General features: G+C 35.4%; 1 protein-coding gene across 8 annotated transcripts in view; it reads left to right on the forward strand.

Annotated features, from left to right (window-relative positions):
• Positions 1-24,535, forward strand: part of tinc (transmembrane protein tincar) — a 140,200-nt gene that overhangs the window by 106,235 nt on the left and 9,430 nt on the right. For all 8 annotated transcript variants that reach the window (XM_014234613.3, XM_070111011.1, XM_036377421.2 and 5 more), the window contains 2 exons: positions 17,927-20,458; positions 22,384-22,804. In XM_014234613.3, coding sequence (XP_014090088.2) covers positions 17,927-20,458; positions 22,384-22,804 — 2,953 coding nt within the window. The remainder of the gene's footprint in view (positions 1-17,926; positions 20,459-22,383; positions 22,805-24,535) is intronic.

Genomic DNA, 24,535 nt, shown 5'->3' on the forward strand with positions numbered 1-24,535 from the left:
TCGTTTGTAAATTCAATTGTTTGAATATTTTTTGATCAAGTCGCCAGAATATTGCTGTGTGGTGACGCTAATATAATTTTTTTTGAAAACTGCTTAAAGTGCAACATTTGAAATTTTTAAATTTGAAATTTTCTTAATACATAATAACCAATAATGATATGTGTTACTTAAAGCAATATAAAATTTGAATATTTTGAGTAAATGTATACATTTTTAATATTGTACAATACGTGACTATTAATTAGTAAGACAGAAAATATTAAGTAATTTGCTTCTAATTTTATTCCTGGTGTTTCTTTATCTCATTCTATGCATACAACCTGTATCTTCACAATTAGACCATTATTTCAACACTTCGTTTTCGATTGTTCTTTCGGAGTTGAATGTCGAAGCTAGAATTCTTGGATTTAAGGCTTTGCATATTCTTGAAGTTCATAAAAAAAGTGTGTAAAATTAGCTCCTAAATACTGTCTTCTCTTATGCAACTTATTATCTTTGTTCCGTTTCGTGGACATTTTTATAATTTTAAGGTCCAGTTTGCTGTAAAAATTGTATAGTAAAATTTCTATTTTTGAGAAAGCGATTAAGGAAATTCATTCGCTTATTGATTTCTTCGACATAAATAGGTGAGGCAATTAAGTTGGGAATTATCTCAAGTAAAATATAATTATTTAATTCTTAAGGACCCTTGGTCGATGGTTTTCTTTCATTGAATTCTATTTTGCTACTTTTGCATAACGACTTTTAGTTTCATTTATTTTCAGTTCATTAAGTTTATTGAAAGTAACTATACGATAAAATTTTACAGTTGTGCTCTTCAATATCAAATAGTAGCTTTATATGAGAATCTTAGCTATGTCTAAAATCTGATTCGCTTTGATCGGAGCGCTACAAAAGTATCCATAGTTGAATTTTTATTTTTCAAAATAAAAGTTGTCTTTTGGTCCCTGCTGCTTAAGGTTTCTAAGACGAAATTTAAATTGTAGACTTCCGCGCTCGCCTTGTATACTCTCCGTTTAAACTAAATTCGTGGCGAACTTTCGTTTTCAGCGATGCTATTCACTTTTCACATAACTCAAACATAACCTATGTATAGTATTAAGAAAATTAAATATGTTTATTTATGCTTGTAGTAGCTAGCATTTCTACAAATCCATTTAAAAACATTATTGACCACTAAATGTATATATACACACAGACTTACACGCGTTATCCGATTGACTATACGTCGGCTTTAGCCAATTTAGTTTTCCCAAATCTATTAAGTTTATGAGCCAATAATCAATTTGAAGACGCACCACTTAAAGAAGACACTCAACTGCTGTAAACGAACGAATGCTTGTTCATGGAAGAAGAAAATAACAAATTAAGTGCCCACTTCAGTCATTGAAGTAGTAATAAATAATTAATTTTGGCCCATTTTCAGCGAAAGCAGGGCGGCGTAATGGGAAAAACGTCGTTTAGTAGACATAAAACAGTTATGCCAACATTAGGAGCACACACATACATACACATGAGAGCGTAGCGCCCAAAATGCAAACAAACTCAAGGAAATCACAAAGATTTTCTAAAATTCTAGAAGAAGAGCAAACCATACACGGCAAATTAAGGCGGTGCTCAGCTGTGTAGGTGTTATGGCTGTTGGGGTGCTGCACGGTACAGCCTGAGCTTGTGCAAATATAATAAAACTCTTATCATTATTCATGCTAAAGACTTAACGAGTTTGTTCGCGCACACATTTAACTTTTCTCTAGTTGCCACGACCTGCGTCAGCAGCGACGCTTTTGCGATTTTCTTAAGCAATAAGCCAAATATACTTACCACGTACAAGTATATACATATGTACGCATGTATGTGTGGAATTTTGTGAATTTCTCCAAATCTAGGATGTCTCGGCTTTTACAGCTTGATGCTCTGTTGTCAGTTACATATACATGAAAACGAGTGAGTTTCTATATATCTATGTGTATGTGTGTGTTTCCTTTGTTGCCTTGTCACTCTATCATTTTACTCCTTTTCGTATCCTTGTTAATTCAACATGCGGCTTTCTCTTTTTTGTTTTGTGTTGATCTACAGCGATTTGACGGTTTTCCGTGCCATTTTCCAGCGTTGCCCTTTGCAGTTAACCCTCTAATAGCTAAAGCTTGTTATTTTTTTTTGTTTTTGGCTTTTTTTCCATTCTTTGCTGCATTCTAAATGCTGCTTAATTTCAGCGGTACATTCGAGTCACTTCGTTGGATTTCAACATATTCGTCGCTTGGTGCTCTCTTACTTTCTCTCTTCAAAGATTTGAAGCTGAAGTGTTTTCTTGCTAACTTTAATTTCAAATATCTGGTGTCTATACTTTTTTCGTTTCACTTTTTTCTTTGACTTAATAGCTAATTTGCTATTTGTGTTTTGACTAGAGAGACTAAGATTCGCATTTTTGTGTTCTTAAATTATTTATTTCTACGATCTTTAATGTTTTGCTTTATTGTTGCTTTAAAAAAGACTAAAGCTTATCGGAATATGCTGTGAATGTAAATGTTTGCGTTATATATTAACATTATCATATATTGGAATTTTTATTCAATACTAAATAAAATATTCGCATACACACAATATTGAATAGAAAAAAATTACAGAAGCACAAACGGATCTTTATCCTTGCGTCCAATATGTTCTGGAATAACTCCTTATCGAAATCATCAAAAGTCCGTTCAATCAGTAAATTCAGTAACAAATATTTATATTTAAATGTCTATTTTCTCGCTTTTCAAAGCAAACTGGAAGAAAAATCGATTCATAAACTAATTTTCGATTTTTTCTTAAGTTTTCTTTTCTTCTCTCCTAACTATATGAGTTTAACATGGATTAATACTCAATCAATATTTATGTATTGCAAGAAATATTCTCATTATGAAAGAATAAGGTCTGACCCTAAGGATAACCAAAGCGCTGATAACTTTTTCACGATATTCACCCCGGGTCTTTTTTTCGAGGTATAGAACTTTAAGTTGGCGTTACTGTTCAAGATGGCGACTGATTTAACAGCTGTCAAGTGATTTATTCTCAATTTGGTTTGGCAATTCATCATGAATAGACTCACGCCTGAACAACGCTTGTAAATAGTGCAATTTTATTTAGAAAATAATGGTTCTGTGCGGAATACGTATCGCACACTATGTTCATTTTATCGTATGATGCGATGAAGCACACAAACAAAACTGCCGCATTTGGAGTGAAGCTAATCCTCAAATGTATGTCGAAACACCGTTACATCCAGAAAAACTGACTGTTTGGTGCGATTTATGGGCTGGTGGAATCATTGCTTCGTACTTCTTCAAAAACGATGATGGCCAGAACGTTACAGTCAATGGTGATCGGTATAGAGCCATGATTACTAACTTTTTCATTCCTGAATTGAACAACCATGATGTCCAGGAGCTGTGGTTCCAACAAGACGGCGCAACATGTCACACAGCTCGTGCCACAATCGATTTATTGAAATACACGTTTGGTGACCGCCTAATTTCACGTTTTGGACCTGTGAATTGGCCTCCAAGATCTTGTGATTTAACACCGCTAGACTACTTTCTGTGGGGTTATGTATAATATGATAATCCACAAACGTGTTATTGCCGATATACGGCCACAAATGTTGGAAAAAGTCATTGAAAATTGGACGTCCAGATTGGACTACATCCGAGCCAGCCGTGGCGGTCATATGCCAGAAATCATATATGAAATGTAATGCATCAAGATTATCTTTCGGATAAATAAAATTCATGTCAATCGAATTATCCATCGTTCTTTTATTGTAATTTAAAGTTCTATATCTCTAAAAAAAACACCCTTTATAATCTTTAGGGTTTCTCTTGGTTATTTCGGTATTCTTTTGATAATTGTGAGGGACCAACCACACTCAGAAAAACTCAGCGTATTCTTTTGACGCTCACTTACAAGAGAACGGAACCGATATAATTTGTGATGTAGAACCTTATAGAAAGTCAGAAAACTTTCTAACCACTGAAATTACTATGTCAGATGTTCTTTAAAATATATCAAAAAATCGAGAGCCTTGGGACTTCAATTTTCATTCGTCGTACTTTGCAATTTTCAGTCTTAGTCTAGCTCATTCGTATATCGTATAGTATTAACTATCACAAAAACACTTTATACAACTTTGGTTAGACCTATATTGGAATATGGCTCTGTGGTATGGAACCCTAGCTACCAAATCCATTCTGACAAGTTAGAGTCGGTTCAAAAACAATTTTTACTTTTCGCCTTAGCGCATTTCCGATGGGATGCTAGGGTAAGTCTACCTCCATACGCTAGTCGTTTAAAACTTATTAATCTACCTACACTTTCTAGTCGTAGGGAAATGCTTGGCATAATATTCTTAGTGAAACTTTTGAATGGAACTGTTTGCAGTTCTTTTCTCCTGTCTGAAATTAAATTTAATATCCCGGTTCGCCTTTCGAGGCAGTTTAGACCTTTACTGCTAAACTCCTGTAGATCAAATTTTGAACTAAACGAGCCATTCCGCCGTATATGTCATGATTTTAATTCTCATTCCAGCACATTTGACTTATCTGACTCACTTTTCAAAATTAAAAAGAATTTATTGTTTTCTCTTAATAAATGAAAATGTAACAATTTATTATATTGTAACTTTAGATCTTAGCTGTTAAAATTTTTGTTTCTGTAGCTGAGCAGTTTTTTTAGATCTCAAAATAAAACAAACAGTATTATGGCATTGAAATGCTTTTATACCCTGAGGAGGGTTTGCCATGAAGTTTGTAACACACCGCCGGATACCCTATAAAGTATGATGAGCTGAGGCGTTTTAGCCATGCCCGTTTTCAGGTTTTGAAATAGTGAACTGAAATTTTGCACACGGTGTTTTCTCTCCAGAAGCTCCACTATAGAATATAGCTGTCATACAAACTGGTCGCTCAAAAGCAAGTCTTTTTATGGAAACATTTTTTATTTGAAAGACATCTTCTCGAAATTTAGCACGAATTAATGTTCGAGACAATGGTAACATCTCCGGGCAAATTGATCAGACCGGACCACTATAGCATAGAGCTGCCAAATAGATTGACTGCTTATAAGTAAGATACAGATTTATTAGATTTATGCAATGAAAAATCCATCCCTGAAAGATAATATAGCTTTGGAGCATCCAAAGTAACGTTTTTTCTTGCTTCATATTTTCTTTCTACGTTAATATGTATATGTACATATATGTATGTACCATAAGTGGTATCTAAGCCACACATAACATTGAAGTGTCGACGTATTTGTGTAACAAGTTATGTTTGTTTGATAAGCAACCTAAGTATTTTGTTTCATTCAACCTTTTTACCCTACTTTTCTATAGAACATGAGCATTATTGACGGCCATTTTGTGCCCGACCGCACTTTGTTTGCTAGCTTGTCGTTTTCTTTGTGGATTGGCAATGGCTTTGCGCCGCCTTTTCATTACTCAAACTGCTGATGTCTCTTTGTTTGGGACCATACTGGTTATATTTATATTTGTATACTTTTTTCATTTTCGTTCACCACATTTTCATACACATTAAGCCGAAATTAGTAATATTCATGAGAAATTTAGACAATTGCTTGCGCGCCTTCACATTTTATCCTGTTGACTAAGTCGTCTGAGATAGTAAGCGCTCACAAAGCTTTTGTTTTCCACGCCTTTGCTTCTTGTTTATAATTAGAAGATAAGATTCTTGTTTATAACTAGAACGATAATTATTTGAGATTGGGTTAAATGGGCTGTTATGGGACGTTATTTATTATTTGCTTCAGGCACTTAAGCTAATAACTGTTGTGACAGCAAGTGATTTGGCAAGAATTCAGGTAATGCTTCCAATTAAATTTCGACTAATGAATTCTAGGCGCGAATAACTAGGAATTAGATTGTATACGTAAAATATGTTTGTCAGCGGTTCCAGGTTATAATTTGTTATAAATATTAAGGGGATAGATATCTATCGTGGAAAAAAAGCTCTTGAAAAACCAAAATACCCTACCTTACAGTGTGGTAACTGTCGACTTTCAAGCATTGTGATGAGATTTATCTTTGAGAATCAATTCATTACAAATTCACCAATTTTGTCTAGTACTTAGTAATCTATATGATTGTATAAGCAAAACGATATGCTTCAAGTGCATTTATTTTATCATCCTCAATTCATAAAACAAATTTTAAGTCTGCCAGAACTACTTGTAGTATAGTACATAAATTTCAATGGATTTTATTATATACTCATATTAAAGCAAATTGAATATTTTCACTTGTCATTCGAAGCGACAAGTAGCGCTTGAAAAAGTGCCACTCAAAGCTGAACGGCTGAAATACGCTAGTCTTGCAAGAGACGGGGAGCAAAAAAAAAATCGCACAAGCAGACGGACACCAGCTGGGGCGTCTGCTACACTGAAAGCTTTGGCGGAAGTTATATTCATATTATATGGGATTTGTGCACGATTTAATGATGAAAAGGTATTAAACTGAAAATTAAGTAAAATTATAGGAGAAGCGAAAGAGAAAAGAAAGTAATGTAAGCATGTGGTGGTATGCTACGTGGGCGGTATTTCGAATCATAAAAATGTAAAATGCATAAACAAGAGTAAAAGCTTGTGAAAAAAATATAATATGAGATTTAACAAGAAGGCGGTGAAGTCAGAAATTCATTTAACTTGAAAGAATGCAATGTTTAGCCAAACGATGGTCTATGGCCGGTGTTCGTTGCTTGCTGATCATCGGTGGTCGAGCCTTAACCCCTGCATTTTCACTTTTGTATTGTGAATTACTTATATTTTAATTTTTAAAGCCGTAGTTTTAAAATTTAATTTAATATAAAGCATTTTCATTTTATTAAGATTATTATTGTTCTTTAAACATTTTGTAGTCAATCTGAATTGACTCAAGTTGACAGCTAAGACAGATAATCCATCAGTATATTAATTTTCTTTATTTTTCCCTGATATGTTTTATTGTAACAATAGAACAAACGAGAAACTCAAATTTCCAAAGGTAGTTTTTTTTATGTGACGACCACTTCTTGTCAGACAACGTTATTCTTTCTAAAAAGTTTTTTTCAACTCAACTTCGACCAGCTCTGACATCAGACTGCTCAACATTGGTAGATCGTTTAAACAACAATAAGTAAATCAATAGTAAGATACAATTTTTATGTTCAATTCACCAGACTACACTCTCTGTCTCTCCAATATAAAAAGTAATACATTTTCCTTAACGATTATCTTTACGATCATCGATAACCGATCAAATAATTTTGGGGCTCTCATTCTGCAGTTGAAATAGAAGGGTTAAAGGCCGGTAAACTGTGTGTTTACGAAAGAGTTTTATACACGTTTTTATTGATTTGGATTCAATATGAATAAAAAATATGCAGCTGCAGAAATAATTGAAGCCAGAAATATTATGGCAGCAGCATGGAAAGTGTAAAAAGAAATAGAAAATGTTTAACAAATCAAAAAGTGTTTGTGTATAGGAAAGTTTGTGATGTTTTATTACCATATTTTACTTCCCGGCAGCCAGAAATAAAAAATCATGGGGGCACAGAAATGGAAGAGCTGATTGCATTAATCTTCGCCATTGCTCAGGTATACTTGAGAACTTATTTTCAAGCAATTTTATAAATGTATAAATATAGACATATATATGGAATATAAAGACAGCCGGACGTTAAAAAAGCGTGAATATCAGGCTAAGGCAAATTTTATTAATTTTAGGCACTAAGATACACTATCATTAGAAAGCACGCTCTCTCAATTTCAATAAAATAACTAGGACATTGCCCGATATATGTAGTATGAAGTCAACTGAAAGTTCGAAAATCTTTATATGCTATTATGTATTGTATATGGGGGCTAAGGGGAAGTATTAATCCGGTTCAATCCATTTTTGACACAAGGTTGTATTATTATCAAAAAAATATTTTCTCCGAATTTCAATTATATATCTCACAGATTGAGCGATATTTTCACCAAAAAGTCAACCATAGACTCTGTGGTGTACATTTTCGATACCTGCGGGCTTGAATAGTTATGGTCCGATTTGACAATTTTAAGACTTGAGATGACATACTTTGTAGGAAATATTCGTGCAAATTTGTATCCCCATATATTAATTAGTGCTTGATTTGTATACTGGAAAGTGACAAAATCAGATGGAATTTAAAGTTGCGTTATATGGGAAGTAAGCGTGGATACCGTCCGATTTCGCATATTAGAATATAGTTATGTACCACATTTGGTGGATTAGGTTCGGAGATATGTGATTTCACCTAAATATAGGCGGTGTCACGCCCATTGTTAAATTTTGACACCTACTCCTCTAAAGCGCTCATGTCGGATGTAAAATTTAATGTCTTTGACGCATTTCGTTGTTGATTTATCACAGTTTTCGTAGTTTTTAACAAAACCGTTATATGGGGAGTGGGCGTTCTTATCATCCGATGGTACCTATTTGTATGTTGTCGCAAGAGGTGTCGAAATGATGTGTACTGTGCAAATTTGGGTGATATATACATTAAACCTATTAGGGGGCGGCGCCACACCCACTTGAAAAGATTTTCAAACCACAGGTGACCCGCATTATTGCGATGCATTATGGGTTTTCGATTAATGGCGTTTTTTGAGCATGACAGGGGTCCGATTACGCCCTTCGACGAACTGTCCTCATTTTTTATTTTTGCCAAGAAAGGCATGTACCAAGTTTCATTAAGATATCTCAATTTTTACTCAAGTTATCGCTTGCACAGACGGACAGACAAACATTCACTCGGATTTCAACTCGTCTCATCATCCTGATTTATATATACAATACATACATAACCCTATATCTTATTCGATTATTTTTATTGCAAGAGTATAAAAAAGAGAGAAAAAATATCTTAACTAATAGAGCAAAAACAAGCAAAGTTTAGAGAAAACATGCACTTTACAACACCATGCCGTGGCAATGTAAAATGCATTCACACATACAGACACGCGCACATTCAGTTATAATATGTATGCCGGTCACGCTGAGAAATGACAGCGGCAATGTTTTGGCATGTACACACCCGGCATGAAGCAGCTAAATGTTCGCATTCGCAGAAGGAAAGATGATGTACAATGCAGGCTAGGCGAACGCCCAATAAACAATAACAACAACAAACAGCTTGAGGTAGTCCTGCTTAAAACAAGCTGCAGCAATTTGAGTACGAACAGCCAAAGGACACCACAAAATCAACACAACGGACAACTATTAATGGCATTAAAAAATGAGAAACAAGAACCAAGAAAAAAAAAACCACAATTTAAGAAAGAAAAAGTGCAAAAGTAATGGAATTGCATAAATGTGAAGATGAGAGTACTTAGTTTGGCCTGCAAGTGTGATTGTAAGAGAGCGAGGTGAAGTACCATATAATACGTGTGTGGCTAGCGACACGTGCTCGCCGTCAACACTCAACTCAACTCCTTTATAATGCCAATAGCAACAACTTAAACTGGCAACTCTGATAATTGGCAGCCATTGCGAGGCTGCCAGACATCGACGGCTGCCAGCAATCATTGCAAAGAAATCACCATCTGCCGGCACAGCTGAGCTCTGTGGAGTTTGTTGCGGCTTTCAGCTTCGCATTACAAAAATTAAAATAAAACAAGTAAGGAAGGGCTAAGTTCGGATGTAACCGAAAATTTTATACTCTCGCAAAGTCAAAATCTCGTTTGAGATTTCTTTGTGGACTGACTGATATTTTCGGTAGAAGGTCAACTATAGGCACTGGGGTCCACATATTCAGTACTTAGGGGTTTGAACAGTTTTGGTTCGATTTAGACAATTTTTAGCCGCAAGGTGGCATACTTTAATTGCATTATTCACGCAAAGTTTTACCCTGATATAATCATTGTTACCTAATTTGCATAGTGGAAAGTGAAAGAATCAGATGGAATTGAAAATGGTGTTACATGGGAAGTAAGCGTGGTTGTAGTCCGATTTCGCCCATTTTCGCACTATGACATAGAAACATGAAAAGAACGTTATGCACCGAATTTTGTTGAAATCGGTTGAGCAGATCTCAAGATATGGGTTTTCACCTAAAATGGGCTGTGCCACGCCCACTGACTAATTTTGAACGTGGTTCCTATAAAGCCAATTTATACCATCTCAGAGATAAAATTTAATGTCTTTGGCGTGTTTAGTGCTTGATTTATTGCGCTTTTAGTAGTTTTTAACAGTACCGTTATATGGGGAGTGGGCGGAGTTGCCACCCGATTTCAACTATTTTCACACCGTCAATAGAAGTGCTAAAAGTGAATTTTGTTATTATAGCATTAGCGGTTTAGGAGATATGCACATTAAACCTATTAGAGGCGCGACCACGCCCACTTTAAAAAAAAATTTTTAACTGCAGATGCTCCCACCTAATGTGATCCTGTGTACCAAATAACAGTATTGTATCTTATTGCGGAGCTTAGTTATGGCAAGTTATTTGTTTTTGATTAATGGCGTTTTGTGGGCGTGGCAGTAGTTCGATTACGCCCATCTGCAATACCAACCGTCTCACGGTACCAAGAAACATGTCTACCAAGTTTCATAAAGATATCTCAATTTTTACTCAAGTTAGAGCTTGCACGGACGGACGGACGGACAGACAGTCACCCGGATTTCAACTCGTCTCTTCATCCTGATCATTTATATATACATAACCCTATATCTAACTCGATTAGTTTTAGGTGATACAAACAACTCTTAGGTGAACAAAACTATTATAGTCTGTAGCAACAGGTTGCGAGAGTATAAACATGCGGATACAACTCGCCACGCCATTCCATGCCTTGTCCAACTATTCCATTTTTAATTCAACAACAAACGGGCGGTGCAGACAAAGTGCAAAAACAAAGAAAAGATATAGATGTAAAATAAAGCATAAAAATAAAAATCGCTTGCAAAAAGAGTGGCTGCCGCAGCGGCAATATCGTTTATCACTGCAGTGTGGGTGGCACAATCCTCGATTGGTCTATTGGAAAGACACACACAGTGAATGAAGTCGCATGTGGCAGCGCTCTCTGTGGGCTTGTTGGACTTGTAAGTTGTTGTCGAATTCGCCTTTCGCTTTATTATCTGGCTATTAGTGTCATCATCATCATTGTAATAACATCAGAGCAGCGTTCGCTGGACGCACTTCGATAGCATCACAATACACTTGATATCAAGACTTTGCAAGGAGCAGAAATTCAACGTAGTGAATTTCTCGTACTTCTCAAAAAGCCATATGTATTACTTACATACCATTACTATCAGAGAAAAGTAACAGTTTCATCCCCGAACTTATATTTTCAATCAAAAAACTGAAATAATTGAAATAATGGTATATATAGTAATTTTCTCTAGAAGTGTGATACACACACATAACACTTACTACATTCTATACCATTAATAAATACGAGTATATATATGCGATTGATATTTACTCCTATGAGCTTGCTAAATTGCGCTTGAGGTAGCAGTTGAAAATATATTAATTGAATAAAGGTTTCTAGCAATTAATTTCGCATGTTCTATCCGGCTCTAAAGTATAATGCCGCGACCTTTCTTGAACAAATACTTTTTGAAATCATGTGAATCCTACTTGATCTGACTATCTTTTACTCCCGATTTTGAGTATATCGGAATTCCTCAGAAGCTCACCAACTTTTTACTTAGCTTGCTATGTTATCCGCTGGAATTGGAATATGAACATCCTTCAATAGGTAACCTGAAAGAAGTGTTTAGGTTGAGCTATTCTGCTCCTTGTTTGGTGTACGAATCGAAATTCAAATATAAATGGCACTCATATTAAATATATGAAATAGGATGTAAAAACGTACATACTATATATACACAACACTATGCACTCATACAAACATACATATGTAGATATATAAATTCGTTTGTTTGCCTTTTGGCAACGCATCGATTCATATTTTCGATCGTAAAATACTGCTTCGCGTCATAAAATAAGAACGCATAAAAAATACGGGAAATATCAAAAAGGTGTTGATGGTATTTCAGTGTAAATTATTTATGATTGTTTTTAAAAGATTTTTTAACGACCTCATGGGCAATGCAAAAATGTTGCAATATTGTAAATGTTATGGCTTACTCTTTCACATGCGCAAAATATTTTACATGTACGAAACTGCTGAAAGAATATTGGAAATTGCTCCACAGGCATTTGAAGTCGAAATTCGATTTAAAAATGATTTTTTCTTTTGCCTTTCAAAACAATTAAAAATGTTAAAAACAAAAATGTGTTGCATCTGTTAAAATTTTTATTTCTACGAAAACTCTGCAATTAACTGATTTCTATCCTCGTAAAATAATCAAGGCAAGTAAGACAAAAAAATTACTAAAAAATTTCGTATAAACGCGAAAATTTTAAATTAAATTCTAGTAATTGTTTTGGTGAATATTAATTGTTTGATATAATGAAAGCAGTTGCTGATTTCTAGCAAAAATTACAGTTTATACATTTTATAATACTTGATATAACTGTTATTTATCTCTGTTATGGGCTAGAGCCATAAACTTTTTTTCTTACATACCTTATCCAATTTACCTCAAAATGAGCTATAGAAGCACACAATGCCATGTAATATATTTTATTATATTAAAATGTTAAACAATACAAAAATTTCCGAACAAAAATTGGGCCGTCGAGAGAGCGCTCTCTATTTTAACTTTATTTTTTTCAGTTTATTTCATGCTGTGAAACTTAACATTTTTAATCAAATTAGAATATTTTGAAAAGAAATTAATAATGGATGGTTCCACCTTTGTTGACAAAGACTTACCAAACTCTATTTGGAAGAGAATCACATAGATTTTTAATAAAATCTAATATAATCGTTGACCAAGCCAGTCTTATGCCGTCGATTAGTTCCTCTTTGGTAATATACAAGTATTGCTTACCACCCTCGCAGACGTTATTTTTAATATTTAGAACTGAGAAGTATGGTAGCCACTCTAGAACATCGACATTTTGGCTTTGTATGTAAGTTTTTACAGACCGAGTGCTGTGAATTGGCGCATTGTCGTGTCGTATCCACCCCTATCCAGATTACCATTATATATTTTTAAAAACAGAAATGAAGTTTTTAGCACACAGTTGTACTTATTTGCGTAAATTTTTGGCATTAAAAACTGCAGTTCGCAGGTGCCGTGATAGGATATGGCTCTCCATACTATCACACCCTCAATCCGACTGTGTAAGTGATCCAAATAGTGCTCCTCCTTGCGTAAGTTGTAGAAATAAAAAACCATCTGAGCTTTCGAAATTAAATTTCTTCTACTACTTAGACCAAGTCATGTGTGCTTGGGCAAAATTTAGGCGAATTTCTTTTCGCAACTAGTTAAATGGTGGTATATATATTATATTATATATATATATTAGTATTGATTCAGTTGCAATGTGGTAAATGCGCCGAGCAGTGCGTATGAGTAACATTGTTGGCAAATATAATATATTGTAATAGTTGTCATATAAATAGATCTAGTTAACAACCAAGTAATGAGATATGTATATGGCAAAAAGCATACAAAAGTCTAAAAAAAATCAAGTATATTATATATACATTTTATATATGTATGGGATTTTTATGCCGATAAATTAGTTTACATGTAATGAAATTGTAAAATTCAAGAGAATATCGATATATTTTAGCTTTTACCCTAAACAAGGTATATTAAGATATCGATCTGAAGCCCCAAGAAGCTGTTCATTTACCGGAACCGCCGTGTCGGACCACTCTAGCACTCTTATAGTTGACATACAAACTGAACGATCAAAATCAAGTTCTTGTTTGGAAAACTCGTTTATTTCACAAGATACCTTCACGAAATTATCTACTACATGTATCTCACTTAAAGTTATCACGCACGTTTGCTACGTAGTGATTCAAAATTTTACGAAAATAACCAGGCCCTTCAATATTGTTTTATTACTTTAAAAGTTTTACAATATTATCGCTTTCCATAACATTCCTATTCTGAAATTTATTTCAACAAAATATTTGCAAACTGATTTACGGATAAAATTGTATTTTCAGAAATCAATATAAAATTTATTTAAAATTTATCTTTTGCACCACAGTGACATCGCAGTACTTTTTAGAAAAAAAAATGCATTTAATTTTTTCATTTGAGATATTTTTATCTTTCAAAAACAACATACTTTTTATTGCTTTATTCATTGATAAATATGTATTTCTAAAAAGATTTACTCTACATTATAATATTGTTTTGTATAATTATGTACACTACACTATTAATATGTAGCATCTTAGTTGGGTAAATATTTTATACAATATATTTGAGTATATTATGTTTATCATGGTAAGAGCAATCTAATGGAAAATTTTCCCAATGGAACTGCCTACACACTGCTTTGGCTTTCACATATTTGTTGGTTGTTGTTGTATTTGTCGCCACAGCTGTTGTCCAATGATTGCTTTTGGTCAACGCTTGGCTTCATGTATTATGATCCGGGATAAGCTAAGACTCTGTTATTATTACTAAAGTTGCTATCATGTCTTAAGCTATGTGGATGAATATGATGTGCTTACTACGCTTCCACTTTGCCCCTCTTTTTGCTCTTCAGTCTCTCTTCACTGTAAATCTTCGAACTTGTCTCAAAGCATTTCAAGTGATACAACAAATGATGATGATTTGTTAAAATTTGTCTTGTCGGCTTTGTAAAAGCTGCTCAGGCCAGTCACCAGTCACCAGTATACTATGTATGTATTTATATTTGTATGTAAGTGGGTAAGAGTAAAATGATTGCCATATCGCCTCCTTGCCGCTTACCTAAACCTCTGTGCGGCTGCTAAGCTTGTTTGATATCGTTGTTTAGCTGATGCTTTGAGGACAGCCACTAGCAAATAAAAGTAACATAGTTTATAAAATGTAATCACAGCCAAACAAGCGCAGAATGTACAAGACTCTATAAAATGCAGCACATTTATATATTTTCTACAACTTTTTTTATAGGTAGTTGCTATAAGGTGAGTATTTTTCAATAGTCATTTATTTAGTAAGCTATCAGTGATAGAAAATAATAGAATTTTTATTTACAAAAATGAATATTAATGTAGGATACATGAAAATTAAAAATAAATACGTATACATACTTGTATACTGCGAAATATCGCAATAAACAGAGACGGATACATACCTTAATCAATTAGAATAGCGATATAAAGCGTTGACACAGTGATAAAAAAGCGTTATACCTATATTGCGAAGTGATGTAATAAAAATATGGCACGATAAAAAAGTGATATGCTGTGATGTTTTCAACTGATGTGATGTGGCATGAGGACACCGAAAGTGATATGATATGGTATATTATAAAGTAATGACGCATTAAATTATATTATATGACAGTAGATTAGATGTCTCGCGTAGCAGATAATCTCACAGATGTGATCAATCGATGTGTTCTTAAGGTGATGTGGTGTCATATTATATGTTATAGGATGATGTGTTTCTTTTGTGATATCAAGTCATAGGATGTATGTTTTTACGAAGTAATGCAGCAGATTGTGGAAAGTCAATAATACACGGTACGTTATTAACATATTATCGCATGATGTCAACCATCCGGGTGTGTTAACATGCCGTCTTCGTCTTCAATTTGCTACATCATTACTCACTATGTTTGAGCTTTAGCCTCTTGCGAAAACTTTATGCAGCAGCATAATTAATACAAGAGCGTAGGTGAGTACTTCATTTAAATGGTACAAACGCTTGCTATTGCATTAGTTTTTGATAACACCAGTTTTTTGTCTTATTCGCCACTCTGTAAAGTTTGGCTTACGTGTCATGCGATAAATGAAATGTATTTGGCTATTTAATTGAAAGTATTAATAAGTTGTAGTACTCGTACTCACTCAAATATTTAAAGATTATCAAATCTGATTAGTTGGAGTTCAGAGTTAATAATCATTGGTGCCTTTTTTTATCCGAGTTGTCTGTCCACATTTTTTATCCACAACTATATTAGAAATTGAAACAATAAATCGCCGTATTAACCTTAGAGATTTAACAGAGATTCTCAACATTCCTTATGGCTACACTCAACACATTATTTTTTTACTTTGTTTGACATTTCTAGCTATTTTCTACACACCGGTAAGCGCACTGGAAACACTTTCAGAAGATATTGAAAGAATACAAACAAACAATACAATGAGCTACTTAACATCTTCAATAGCTAATTTCATTCCAAGAAAGCTTCACTTCATTCACAATAATTCTCTCTACTTTTTAGCTTCAATTAAAACGTACTCCGCCCAAACATCATATAATGAACTGATTTAATTTCGCAAATATTGACACAGCTTACATTTCACTTGAAAAATGAAAGTGGCTTAGAATTGAAAAAGAAATATAGTACCACCTATTCAGAGTTTGTGTGTGAACGTGTTTAAATGGCACAAGCTTTCAATACCTCTTCTAAAACAGAAGGGGAAAGCATCTATTGAAGTACACAATATGCAGGAAACTCGCAAATTTAGGCGTACTTATGTATGCTATACACCTATTACCTATGTATATGTATGTATGCAAGTATGTAGTAAATATGGTCTATTTGTTGGGTGTTTAGTTTTGCGCTTCAATGCCGCGTTTAATTAACCATAACTCTGCGCAATGTTGATTTCGCATTTAACATGAAGAAATCTATTTAGCAAGGAAACTGATAAGCAAAGTACAAATGAACTGTAAAAACAAAACCAACAATCGATATCCGCAGACTTCTTGCAAACTCATTATGTGCCGGATAATGAGTAAAGTGGGCGTGAGATAAGAGACTACGGCGCAAGATAATTGAACGCGTTGCTACTGATTTCAAATACCTAACTAAACGGCATTCGCATTTAAATGTCGCACTGACATATTGACGACTGCACACAACACCCTTCAAACTTCTGTTGACGTATTTAGCAACAGCAGTAGTCGGTATAAGGTTTCACAAAGCGTAGCTGCTGCTTTTTACAATGTACAATGTACCATCTCTCTGAAAGAGTCTACACGATTACTTACACATATATACAAACATATGAGTCTGATTAAAAGCTATAGTGCGTGGAGGCGTTGCCCAGACAGGTGCGTGCATATACCGTTTAATGATTTAGTGGGTGGCGAAATTTCGACTCCAACACTTGCCATCAATCAATCAAGTGTTTCACGTCTAATGAACAAATGCGAGACCAACTCATGCATACTAAACAGACGCTGAAAACGAGTTGGACGCTGAAAGAGGCCAAGTAGTTCTCATTCAAAAGAGCTAAGCTTCTCCTGACGTTGGCTGAATTGGAAAGGAAACATTCTATTTGCAGGTATTGAGTATATAAGATATGTAGGGAAAAGTATGCTGAAATGAGAGTTTCAATTGTAAACGTCCGAGGACGTAAGATTATCATCATCAAAACGAGTCTTACAGACACACTGTTTATCACTTTCAAGTACTCATTATGAAAACTATACTGAGTATGTATGAGTATTAAACATCATGAGTTGAACGGCAACCCCACCAGCAGACCATCTTTCTAGAAGAACGCCACATTCGTTAGGTGTTTCCGTAACTGAACAAAACTATGCGAATAGCTCACATACGTCTAACAATGCTTTCGAAGTGAGGTGTGATTGCATTCACAAATTGCCTATTGTTCGCCATCCAGAATCATTTTGCACTCATAATAAGTAGGTATTCAACAGCCTTTAAAATTAAGGTTTACACATTAGGCGTCTTCTTTCTGCCATCGATTCCAAGTCCGCCAATCATTATAAAACCCAACAGAAAGGGTTCTTCCTGCCAAACTACCTTTCTTTAATTTTAATCAAACTAAATTTTGTCTTTTTTGCTTTTCCCACTTGCAGAGAATATTTGGCAAACAGAGCTTGACTTTATTGCGGTAAATCGTCGTAATTTAGTTGTGCTTTCAGTGGTTACAGCACCCTACCAAAATGGTACAAGCATTCATGACGACGTCAGCAACAGTCTGGAGGACGACCAAGACGATGACTACTACAACGATACAATGTTTACCGCTGTCGGTGCGGGCTCTGCAGGAACCGACATAAACAATAATATGTTCGACGTACTCACGAGTTCGAGGCAAGTCAAAATAACCAATCGGAAGACGGAAGCAAAAGCGAAGAGCAGCAACAATGTTGGAGTGGATTTCAGTGATGGCGGGAAGACAAGATATTTTGAACTGCCCGATTTAATTAATCAGAACAGCAAGGAAGTGCGAAGAGATGAAGATGAAGCAAATAATAATGGTGATGCTTATGTTGATACGAACCGCAAGAACAACAACAAATTTGACTTGAATGAAGGAACTGACATTTATGATGGTAGAGGTGCCGAAGGAGGTGGCGTTGGTGCAGATGGTAGTGATGGTGAGGCAGAGAGCGAAGGACGCATCTTTGTTGAACATTTCGATACAAAGGATATTTGGGGTGGCAAAACTGTTGACATACCACAAACGACGACCGCAAAAACTAGTACAACAACAACTACAAGCAATTCGGTAACCTTTATAGGCGATAATAGCCATGACAATAACAACAAGAATTACGATCAAATGTGGGACAAGTTGGGCACGCTTGGCAAGTCAAACAGCCTTGACGTTGCGACATCCGATATTGAGACAGTACTGACAACAATTAAAACCACAACAACTAAAAAGCAAGAGCAAAACTCATCTGTCAATAGCACAAGCAGCGTGCGACCTAAAACAGCAACTACAACCACAGTCAATGCACTGGAAAAGACAACGGGACGCAGCCCGGACGCAGCACTTCCAACCACTGCTGGCGCTACAGCAACAGCGGCACCCACAAAATACTTAAGCAGTGCGCCGGAGAGGGCAAGTATCACGAAACTTACAACAACAACAACTCAAACTACAGGCGTGAGTAACAAACGCAACAACAACAATGACAATGATAATGAAGACATATTAGTTGCCGTAAGTTCCACCACAACAGCTGTCACGCCAGTAGCACACACCCAACCCACACGCACACACCATCACCATCACCATAAGGAGCAACCACAAACACCACAACAAACGCACACACATGCCACACATTCGGCAAAATCATCGCGTAAACATCACGGCCACAATCGACAACATCATCGACAACGCGGCGGACAACAACACAATCGGCGTCATCACACTAACACAGCTGGCGGACGTTCCGGTGAGTCGGCCGTAATGCGCACCTCACGTCTCGACACAGGTCGTGCCGCTGTCGATTTGCGGCCCTCAAGCGCATACGGCAACGACAAAGCTGCAGCAACAGCTATCGATTTAAATCGACTCGATGAGTTGGATTTGTCTGCTAGTTCCACCTTTGAGCAGTCCATAAATTCGCCACGCGGACAAAACCGCGGCGATTCAGCGGCGTCTTTTGAAACAGATGTGTTCGATTACGACGCACGCCGCAACCACGGCAAATCAACAGCAACCATTAGCACGACAACACGTGATAGTAATATTCATATCGTTAAGCCCGAGAAGTTACCGGAGATTATACCCTCCACACCATTAACAAGCAATTCGAAAATTATCGAAATCAAAACCAAAAGCAGCAGCAAAAGTGGCAGCAGTGGCAATGTAAAGCGTAACAAACGCATGGCCGACGAGGAGATGCAGGTGGAAATCGAGCCGGAATACCTGGTGGGTGAATTATCTGGCAATGATTCAAGCGAGTATATGGCAGCCCCCTCATCGGTGGGCGGTTTCGCCACATCCGCAACATCTTCTAAGTCGTCTTCTAGCAGCAGCAGCGCAACCGCACAGCAGCCACCACAAACGAGCCTGGTACGCCTCGACGGTTTTGCCGGCATGCTACAAATCTTCTTCGGCATTGAGAAGCCTATCGATATGTCGGTGTTCGACCACCCGCCAAGCGCAGAGTTTGTGAATCTTGTCTTTGCGCTACTTATCTGGTGTGTACGCTATCCGGCTGTCTTTTGGACGACAACCAAATCATTTGCCACCATCTTTAGCATACAAATGATTGCCGTCGCTTTAGATATCACATTTAGCTACATTGGCGCTGCCAACCTATACAAATTGCAGGTGTACAGCGAGGCTATGCCCATCCAAAACTCCGGTCTCATTTTGAACGGCGTGGTAACGTTGGCACTGTTTCTACTCTCGTCAGTGCTGATGATTGCCTCATCGATGATTATGTATTTATATGGGCACGGCAGGTTGGCGGCGAAAATGCGTGATCGCTCATTAATCACAATGAAATCGAGTGAAACGTGGATTTATTTTGCGCACTGTGCGTCGCTCTGCTACGTATTGGCACTGGCTGTGGTGAAGGCGCCACTTTTGAATGACCTCAGTGTCACGTATAGGAATAACTTACACTGCCCAACATTTTTTTCAGGTGAGTACACATATACTCGTACATACATACTACGTAGTTTAGTTAGAGCACGTTAGAGCTAGGCAGTAGGCGGTAGCGGTTCTATTGTTAACCTAAATATTAAAGGCATACTCAAAGAAACTCTTAATTTTTAAATAGTTTGCATATTATGAAACTCGACACTTTAGTGCTAGAGGCTATTAAGATTATAAAAAATAAATGAAACTATTTTTTAATTAATTACTTCAAGAAAAACAGTTTTTTAATAATAACATTTCACATGTGAAAGGAAGGTGATATCAAAGCATCAGAAAAAAATAGTCATCATAAGTTTTCTTAAAGCTGAGTATTTTGATGAAGAATTTTCTGACACTATGTGTATACTAAGATATTAATTCAAAGAGTTCTCGCATTACTTTTTAAGTATTCATTTCCACGAACAGATAATGCGAGTATTTGCAAAATGCAACATTTTTGAACCGTTAAATTTTTTCACTTACATTTTTCTTCTGCCAGCTTTCTGTAACCTTCCTTTTTGCCTTTTCCTGTATTACTACTTCCTTCGCCAAATACGTAGGTTGGTTCAATATGTATTTTTAAATACAAAATTTAAGGAAAAAAAAGCACTTGAACCCGTTAATGACGAGCCAATACCAATTAGCTATACAAATCGTAGACTAATCGAAGGCAGAAGGCAATTGAAATGAAAATTAAAATCAGAAAAAATACAATCAACTGCCTGTACTAAGTAAAATTGTTATTAAATCGCATTAGTCAACGCCAACAGCGCACAAAGGCACTAACACGTTTAGTATGGTTAAGCGTAGGGATGCCACCATGTGCTTTCAAAAAGTTTTATATACACACAGTCCGAAAAACTAAAATATCTACATATATTAAGAAAATAAAGTATCTGAAATATCTTCATGCGTCTAAAATTTATTCATAAGCGCATATTTCTAAACTAAGCAAATCCTGAGAGCTTTCGCTTTAAGGCTTCTATTTAGGCTTTCTCTTATATATATATACATATATACTTATTTGGAAAATTCACACATTCGTTTTTGAAAGTCATTCTTTTGGAGAGCAACATACTCCACTCGATAGAGAAATAACTTTATCTTCCAATATTTTCTTGTAACCTTGCTTAAGATAAACTGAGATCGAGAGATCCATACACATATTAACAGAATATGTTTAATCTTCTTATGTGTTTATCAAACACATAAAATATAATGGTACTTTTACTAGATTTCATAAATAGTTTTATGTGGGCATACAAAGGATTTAGTCACCGGCTAGTCAGCTAAAATTTAAACCCTCAATAAATAACAAACAAAGCCTAGCCTTACATATTATATATGAATACCTGTAGTAGGTTGAAAGAATGTTTAATTTATTATATAGGTCCCGAAACAGAATATTATTCACAGGCTAGAAGACATTGTTTATCAAACCATTGTATTAATGCTGAATTAAAAATATCGCCTATTTAGTACAGCTTCCGTCGACAGATAACCTCACTAATACCAGTATGTCATAATCCTTGCCAATTAGTAGTAGAAAAGCCTATCAAGCCTGGTAGCAGAAACAACCAATTTTTTTCAAAGTATAATGGGGAAAATATTAAGCTCAGAGAAATAAGCGTTTGATAGGCATTTATAAGGCATTGGCAAGAACAGTGAGTGGCAAGCTGCCAATTCCAATCGACTTTTCCATTTATGCATTTGTCGATTGAGCAGTAATAGACAGCAATCAACAGGCTTTGCAAATAGTCGCCATGGCTAAATCCCTACATATTTTTTTGCCATATAATCATTTGAACTTACCATAGACACAATCTTCATGTGTGCTCAGATAGCTCTCCTCTATTTTTTCTAAATAACTAGTACTAGAAAGTCAATTTAAAGCACTCTTCATTTTTTCACTTATTTTTTACTTTCCAGCTCTCATCAGCGTCGTGCACCTTTTACTGTGGATTGTAATTTGGCTGGGCTTAACAGCCAAACGTCGTTGGACATTCAAGTTGCCACCAATGGATGCCTATGGCATTACGAAAGCTACGACACAACCGTTATTGATGGCGAATCGCAGTAGTTTGCCCAGCGCTGGCAGCGTTACCGGCAGTGGCAGTAATATAGGCAGCTCGGAGCAAAAGAGTTCATCCATGATGAGTAGCGGTGGAATTGGTGGAGGCCGTGGTGGCAAATTGAGCACTGAATCTAGCACCGATGGCGGCGCCGATGATGTGTACTGGCCAAAATTGACACCAAGTTCACCGAAATTGAAGGTTACCTTCAATGAAGTACCGAGTACGTCTGATGATGTCCTACTAATTGGTGACCATGAACAAAACGATGGCAAGCGGTAAAAAATCGTTTTCTTTAAAACTAAACAAAAATTAAATTGAAATGAATACTACCTACAACTACAAAAATTTTAAAAAATTAGTACACACGAGTTTCAAAATGCACTGCAACATTATTCCCCAGTTTCAAAATTTTTATTTTAGTTGCTATGCTTCCACTTATTTAAACTTAATTTCCCGAGAGTGGTTCACAAAGGTGTTCAGAGATCTATGTACCGTTATTTTTGTTGAGAATAGTTGATTATCGATGCTTTATGAAACGAAGATTTCGAAACGGCACAAAACTGTCTCTTTTATATTGAGCTGATCATAATCTAACCCCAATTCATTTGATCGCTTTTATCGAATATCTACTGTGAGTGTTGCTTAACTATTTACTACGTGTGTTGCTTAACTATAACTACGCTACGTAGCAGAGATTTACAATCCGCATTAAACTGTGAGTGTTACTGCACTCGGTTCGTGGGTAGAAAACCTGCCGCCTAAGTATGAAGTCTGAATGTAGGTAAAGCGCTATGCTCTTGCTAACCAGCCAAAATAAAGTTATATTTTCATTAACATTCTATGAATTCCACCTAATATAGTATGAGTTTAAAATTAAGCCACCTAAACGAACCACTCACGAGCAGAGCGTTCTAGCGCATTTCTAATTTCGTTTGCTGCATTTCATTTTATAAGTTGAGCAAACATATGCTTTGTTACGCGAATTTCAACAATATTTCTCAAACAGAGCTTTAATATATATGATTGTGTAAATTTTTGTTTTTGTTTTATTTTTTACGTATTCATTTTCACTTCAAGTTAACAAATACATATTTAAAAATCACTGCACGTCACCAGTTTGTTTGCTTTTTTTTTTGTTTGTGTCACTAATATTTAACTGCATCAAATAATTTTCCTTATTTTGTTTGTTGCATATTCTTTTTTGTTCATTTATTTATGATTAAAGCACATGTGTAGAAAGTGTTATTATTTCGAAAGTAATATTTGCTTTCAAAATATTTTTTGTTGTTGCAAATTAAGTAAATTGATTCACTATATCCTTTTTTTTTGTGCACACCAGCTTGTGTTAATCACTCACATTTTCATTTATTTATCATAGCATATCAATATGCTCACAAACAAGCAAAGTTTGGTACTTTAAATTTATTAAATTTAGAAAAAAAATATTAAAAATAAAGTATTTTTGTTTTGTGTGAATTTTGCGCGCTTATTCGAAAGAGCTTGTTCATTTGTATGCAAAATAGTCATATGCATTTGGGAATTGATTAAACGACACCGCAGACAGACACACACTTGTGTAAGCGTATTGGTCACATTGAAAATAAGAAACTATTTTTGTTCCGCTTGTCGCCTGTTTTTAATTAAAATTTACTTAGATATAAACTACGAACTTTTTATTTAACAACTTTTATGTATATTATATAATATAATACATATGTATGTATGTATGTAATTAACTAATGTTACTAATAATGTTATTTAGCATTGAATGGTTTGTAGTTCAGTGATATGTATGCAGATGTTTATTAACATATTTATTGTTGTTTAATACTTTCATATATTGTAGTATACCATATATGTATGTACTTGTAGTATCTATGTATGTTTATATGTATGCATATACATGTGGCAGTAGCAGACTGATTTACAAAATTTTACTTAAAAAAATACATATATATACAGAACCACGTCTTAAACTTACGCCTCGAATCGTGTTCTCCGTTTTA

The sequence above is a fragment of the Bactrocera oleae genome, chromosome 2 (assembly GCF_042242935.1).
Source record: "Bactrocera oleae isolate idBacOlea1 chromosome 2, idBacOlea1, whole genome shotgun sequence".
In the NCBI taxonomy this organism is placed as follows: Eukaryota; Metazoa; Arthropoda; class Insecta; order Diptera; family Tephritidae; genus Bactrocera; species Bactrocera oleae.